The 6415-nt window shown below is 44.9% G+C and overlaps 2 protein-coding genes across 2 annotated transcripts in view; both read right to left on the bottom strand.

Moving 5' to 3' along the window:
* The window catches only part of C922_02817 (hypothetical protein), a gene marked incomplete at both ends in the record, with an annotated part of 4537 nt that extends 3901 nt beyond the window's left edge, over positions 1 to 636 (bottom strand). Inside the window, 2 exons of the mRNA XM_008818416.1 lie at positions 42 to 392; positions 603 to 636. Of these exons, the coding sequence (XP_008816638.1) occupies positions 42 to 392; positions 603 to 636 (385 nt within the window). The remainder of the gene's footprint in view (positions 1 to 41; positions 393 to 602) is intronic.
* A 1266-nt stretch (positions 637 to 1902) lies between these two features.
* Positions 1903 to 5549, bottom strand: C922_02816 (hypothetical protein; the record flags this gene model as incomplete). The annotated part of the gene is made up of 4 exons (XM_008818415.1): positions 1903 to 4130; positions 4361 to 4501; positions 4651 to 5357; positions 5497 to 5549. The coding sequence occupies 4 exons, from the start codon at positions 5547 to 5549 to the stop codon at positions 1903 to 1905; spliced, it is 3129 nt and encodes a 1042-aa protein (XP_008816637.1).
* Positions 5550 to 6415: the final 866 nt, after the last annotated feature.

Here is a 6415-nt window from a genome sequence, read left to right as displayed (position 1 = left end):
ATGACCTGTTGGTTGATCTGTTGATTGATCTGCTGGATCACCTGTTGGTTGATCTGTTGGTTGATCTGCTGGATGACCTGTTGGTTGATCTGTTGGTTGATCTGCTGGATGACCTGTTGGTTGATCTGTTGGATGACCTGTTGGCTGATCTGTTGGATGACCTGTTGGCTGATCTGTTGGATGATCTGTTTGCTGATCTACCGCTCCATGCTCACCTCCAGACTCATTTTCATCCACTGACGGTTCCACTGCGCCATCGCCTTTGTGAGGGGAGGGATCCCAGTTACCCGGGGGGTCATCCTTGCTCTCGGGGTTCTCATCTGGCGGTTGCGGGGGGTCAGGAATGGTCACCTCCTCGTCACACTTAATTACATTATCGAGCAATGCAGCACCTAAAGGAAAAGGAAGCAAAAAGGCGAGCAAAAATGAATAGAAAGAATGGAAAAGCATGTAAGAAATTGGTTTCCCGCAAATGTCTCAGGCATTTGAAGGATAAATTTTCCACACATATGCTCCCGTTGGCTCGCTTGTTTGCTTCCTTTCATTGTTGCACAATTGTTGGTCATTTTTTCCACAATCCTTTTTTTTTTTTTCCTCCTTACTTGCTATAAAAAGGAACGGAAGGGACAACTGCATTTTGTTCTGTAGAATTAAAAGTAGCTATTTCTAGGAATTTTTTTTTTTTTCTTATCCTTTGAAGTTTGCTACGTGAAGGATTTTTTTTTTCTCTTATTCTTTCAGTTATCTACCTGAAGGGATTTTTTTTTTTTTCTTATCCTTTCCAGTTAGCTACCGAAGGTGATTTTTTTTTTTCTCCTTATCCTTTCAGTTAGCTACCTCAGGTTGCTTTTTTTTTTTTTATTTCCATCTCGCATCAACTTTTTGCTAAATTTCTTTTTTTTTTGGAAGGTTTCCAAATTTTTTTAAATTACGACAAGGGAATGATTATATTACACCGGGGATGTTTTTTTTTTCCAACGGAATGGATTAAAGCTATCTTTTGAGTAAAATTACTCTTTGCGGAAACGAGCAAGCCCATCCGATCTAGGATAGTCCAATTAAAATAAGCGGACTCTACGATTAAGCTTATATACATATTTGCGCAGTACTTCTTGGTGATATGCCTTTTTTCATGGATGATTATTAGGCGCCTCCTGCGATAAGTGGCCCTTTTACGCGCCCTGCGAACGAGGAAATATTATAGTCCAACCCTGGGTCGTATAATTTTGCCGCGTTCTTTTTCTCAACCCAACCTGCGGGCTTGGAAGAGTGCGAACAATGCGGGGCTGGCTGCCAGGCAACGGTGCGCCATTCTTTTCTCTCCGCGCAGAGGGCATACTTTACAATGAAAAAAAAAATATAAATATATATATAGTATTTGTCTATGTATATAGATAAATATGTTTTTATACGCGTATGAATTCTTTGCCCCATGCGAAAGGGGTCAAAGGAGGTACATAAAAAATGGAAAAACCAAAAGGTATTTTATTCAATCTTGGAGTTTTTTTTCATTTGTGAAAACAAAAAATAATAATCACCACACGGATAACAACTACTAAGAGGATCAAAAAAAAGGGGGAAAACGAAAATCTCCAAAAAAAAAAAAAAAGAAAAGAAAAAAACAAAAAATAGCTAACTGAAAGATAAGAAAAAAAAAAGGAAAAAAAAAAAACGATAAACAAAAATCGGATAAACCCAAAACCTGGGGAGGACGACCGTGTAACCCCCAAAACTGGAAACGGGGACAATCGTGTAATGGTTGCAAGCAGGCCGGCAAAAACGCCGCAAAAAAGATAGCCCCGCACGAGCTTCCACATACGCATATAAATAAATATATACATACAAGTACTTCAACGTGTAGGCTCATTTATCCCCATGCGGATCGCCAATACGCGTCGTCCCCTATACGTAGCAGAAAAAGCAATCGCCAGTCTTCCTGCGTTGCGCTAGACAGTACCCAGGAGAAGCCTCATCTCTACAATTAGGCCACTCGTCGTGGCAAAACTGTATGCACTCGGCTAGTTGCTCTGAATCCTGCGCTAACGATCTGGAGCAGCTATGGTCCCCAGAAATGCCACTATAATCGCCGTATGTAACTATTCCCAATTTTACCTTTCCATGTTTAATGTGTTTTAAAATGTGCATCACTTCAACGGTTGCAGTTTCTGTGCTTTGCTCGTCAGTGCCATCTCGAACAAGCAGCGCGTCCCCCCCTAGCGGGGGAGGCGCTGCAACGATTAAAGGCGGCGCAGGATTTGCCTCAACTTGAACTTCTCTCAGTGCTACCTGCGGAATGGGCGTTAATGGCGATTCGGATATTAGCTCCTCGTTAACTACCTCTATTGGGGGATCCTCAGAGCTGCGTTTCCCCGCATCCCCCCCCTTTGATGCATCTTCTCGCTCCCCTTTCGGTTCTTCAACTGGGTTAGCAGTTTTCGAGGGGTTGCTGTCCTCCAGGATCTCGCTCTGTTCATCCTGCCCTTGCAGAGGCAAACCTTGATTCCTGTCTGTTTGGTCCTTCCCTGTCGCAGCGCTCTTACGACCGATGTTCTTATAGTAAATGTTTCCCAAAAAGTCAGGGGAGCTCTTCAGGTAGTAATTGTATAAGTGGGCCTCCCTATTGGAAGGGTTCTCCGCGACGGGCACGTCCACATTGAAGACAGCGGCGGTGTGGACGAAGTTGTGTTGACAATGGGCTGGACCGTACATATCGACCTTGAAGTTTCCCTCGTCTCCCCAGTATTTTCCCCAACTGTTTCGCATAAACCAATAGGATTTTTTCAATCCCTCCGCGTTTATGTAATTACCATACCCAATTATGTTCACTGCGTGATCTGGTGTTTTATCGCCGCACAGGCTGTGCACCTCCTTCCCGTTCATGTCGTAACCTAGGACGCCTAGCGCTTTGACATAAGCCATAACGGATCCTTTGCTCCTCACCTCGCGCTTCACCAGATTGACAAACGCCTCCATGTTCCCCCTGAAGTCGTCGCTTTCGTATGATGTGTACCCTTTGGTGCTTATCGAATTGGGTTCATCTGAGGGTTCTAAAAGTTTCAAATTTTCCCACAGATTCTGCCAATGATCGTCCTGCTTGGGGCAATCATTTCCGACGTGTCTATAGGAATAGGGCAGCAACAACGCGGGTGGTAAGAACCCATTTTCTTCAACGATGGTGAGAAATTCATACGGATTCGATCCAGAAGTGCATCTACTTTCATTTCCCCTCTTGGAGCAGTTAGCTACGTACAAAGCGGAAGAACCCACATGCTCATACCCCTTCATGCATCTAATCGTTTCTAGATGAGTCTTAGATGTAAACAGCCAAGAGAGGTTGCAGTTGCCTTGTTCTTCTGCCTCTATGCTTGAGAAGCAACTATTTTTATCCTTCCATCGGTCACAGTAGTCTTCATTGCAAAACATGTCCCCTGAGAGATTCGAATGGTTCATCTCGCTTTTTTGGGAAAGGTCAATAACAGCGCGGTAGCCAGGGATGTGCATACCTTTTACAACGCTTTTTTTGTCTGTTGATTTATTCTGCTCTTGCGAATCCACAGGAGTAGTAACCCTCCTTTGTAAATGCTTGTACTGAAAAGGAGGCAACTCCAGTCCGCGTTTTTGCAGTACCCACTTCCCTGCATCTTTCAAACAGATGGCAGGATTTTTTAACTTCTCTCGTAATGCAGGTATCTCCTCATTGGAATGCTTTCTTAATAGATCTCTTAAATTGCTTAACATATCCATTTCGTCTCCTAGTTCGTGCTGTTGAAGGGTTCCACTCGTGTCAACCTCCTTCATCACTTGGCAGTAACTTAGAAGGAGTTCCTTCAAATTATCATTTGGGTATTGTACTTTGGTTTCTCCTTTCGTGTGGGTGTTATTTTCCCCCATTTTTTGCACCACTTGGAGGATCCTACCGATTAACTCTTTTAGTTGGGATTCTTCCGGGTCACCTTCATCCTGCGCCTTAATTTTTATCTGTTCATAGTTACGCTTAACATCGGGTGGGAGGTAACTAAAACAGCGGTTGCTCAATTCAGTGTTTTCGGACAATAAGGTGCACTTGTAACATCCTTCTATATCTACTTTTCCGCTGAGGAAGCAGTTGGTGGCGATCTCCTCGCACGTGTCTGTAGATGGGTGTGAGCAGATGAGAATGAGCAGATGAGAATGAGCAGATGAGAATGAGAAGATGAGAATGAGCAGATGAGAATGAGCAGATTAGCATGAGCAGATAAGCATGAGCATATAAACATTAGCAGATCATCATGTACAGATAACTTTGTCAGATGGGCACCCCCGCACACGTGCGATGATGCACCCATCTGTGGGGAGGCACTCCCCGTGCTGCGATGCTAACTAGGAATGTCCTGCCGTAAGAAGTACGCTTTGCTCTCCAACAAGAAAACGTCGTTGTTCTCCTTCCCGCTGTGCACTTGTATCGCCGTGATTGGACTCCCCAAGTTCTTCAGCATGTATTTCCTCACGTCTGTTTTGTTGTCTGCGGAGATGGGTGGAAAGCGTAACGTGGGTGAAAACTGCCAGGTGTAGCATCCCTTTCGTTGGTTACGCGAAATAGCAGCGCAATGTGAGGCTGCTTCGAGTCAGCCGCTTCGCTGAGATTTTTCTTCTTTTTTTTTTTTCCATTACTGTCTGTTGCTGAAGGAACTTCTTCGTACACCTTCCACTTGAGGATCAGCTCTTCCCCCTTAATGATCACTACAAATTTAAACGTCTTCCCCTCTGCGCATTTGTTGACGAGCAAATCCGCATTCTCCTCAAATTGTAATCGCTCAGAAGAGTCGCTGTCCCCCTTGTAAAATTCCTTCGTCATCGTCACGTCTTCTAACTTTCGACCTATCTGAATTGTGTTACTCTCCGCCTCGACACTTATTGATATATGTGGAACGAGGAACAACTGGAACTTCGCATTGCACGTTCCTGTCACTTTCACTCCATCGTGATCTTTAAGCAGTGCGGATCTAACTTCTACCTCGCTCAGATTGCTGGCGAGGCCAGGCGCAACGCTTGTGACAGGGTTAAGCGTGTGCTCAACCTGCTGCGGAGGTTGACCTCGCCCTGCAGCATCGTCTGCATTTCGTGGAGGCACATCTGGTGTGTGGTGTTGTACTGCACCATCTGCTTCTACGTCAGACGAATATTCAGGAGAAATGCCCCTATCACTCCCCCGGTCGAAGGGTAACTTTTTTGCGTCTGTATAGTTACTGCTCACATTTGAGGGGGATGCCGAACCTGTCCACGGCCCTTCCGCTGCTAATTTAGCGCCGACGTCCGATCCGAGCAGGGCACCTGCGTAGAATTCGTCACGAATGGGTTGCGTGTAAAAAGGGTATACACTATGTCGATAAAATGTTTTCCACTTATGCGGTTTGGTTTCAATTGGTAATTTTTTTTTTTTTCCTTCCACGAAGCATCGTCCATCGGATAAAGCATCGCCGTGCCCCAATAGGCGGCGTCTCTTTCCCGCGCCCCTACTTCTTCTCCCTCTCCTTACATATCGCCCAGGTGAAACACACCCTGTGATTCATGGCGTTCCTCCGAATGAACTAAATTTCCTGCGACTTCCCTGGCAGAGACCATATGATGAATACTATTTTGGCAGCGAATTATGTTCCCATTTGTTTACCTATTCATTTCACCATTGGGGGGGAGCTCCGCTCTGTGGAAACATTTTTTTTTTTTTTTTTTTTGACGACGAAATAGGTTTGACAGCGTGTCTTTTCCAAAGTGGGCCGTGCGAAGCGATCAACTGAATGCAGAAGTGCATCCAACGTGATAATACGACATGGAAGCTGGACACTCCAACAGGGCGCAACAATACGACGCTGCGCAGCACTGCGCCCCCACACTGGAACAGGGAAAAAACAAAAAAAAATCTTCACTTGTGACAAAATTTTAAAGTGTATTACGGCACATTCTGCGTAGCAATTTTTAATGCTCTTCCGATTGGGGTCACCATTCACGGGGTTCCAAAGCGCGGGGTGGTATGGGTACCCCTCGATCCACGTGCACATACGACAGGCAGGCGATTGGGCGGCAATTTTTTTCCACTGGTTGTTCTGCGTTAACCTGTCACCAACTGTGTTTTACGATTGACTCAGTTTAAACAATCCATCGTTTCCCCGCTTGTGACCAACTCCTTTCCTTAGCAGAGCTACACATACGTCGATAAGTGTGCCATTACAGACATATACATATGTGTATTTCTTTTTTCCTCTTAAATGGCGCGACTGTTGTGCAGCGATTGTCACTTGTGAGGGCGATCGACACGACTATTTTGCACGATAAAAAAAAAAAAAGGCAGTGGAAGTTTCCACCATTGCCGCGAAAGAAATACGCTTTGCGCGCTGTTCGAATTGAACTGATAAAGGGATTACAAAAATAGGGATAGTAA

Source organism: Plasmodium inui (genome assembly GCF_000524495.1).
Source record: "Plasmodium inui San Antonio 1 unplaced genomic scaffold supercont1.10, whole genome shotgun sequence".
NCBI classification, from domain to species: domain Eukaryota; phylum Apicomplexa; class Aconoidasida; order Haemosporida; family Plasmodiidae; genus Plasmodium; species Plasmodium inui.
The sequence above is the reverse complement of the archived record's forward strand: the minus strand, read 5'-3'. Positions and strand labels throughout refer to the sequence as shown.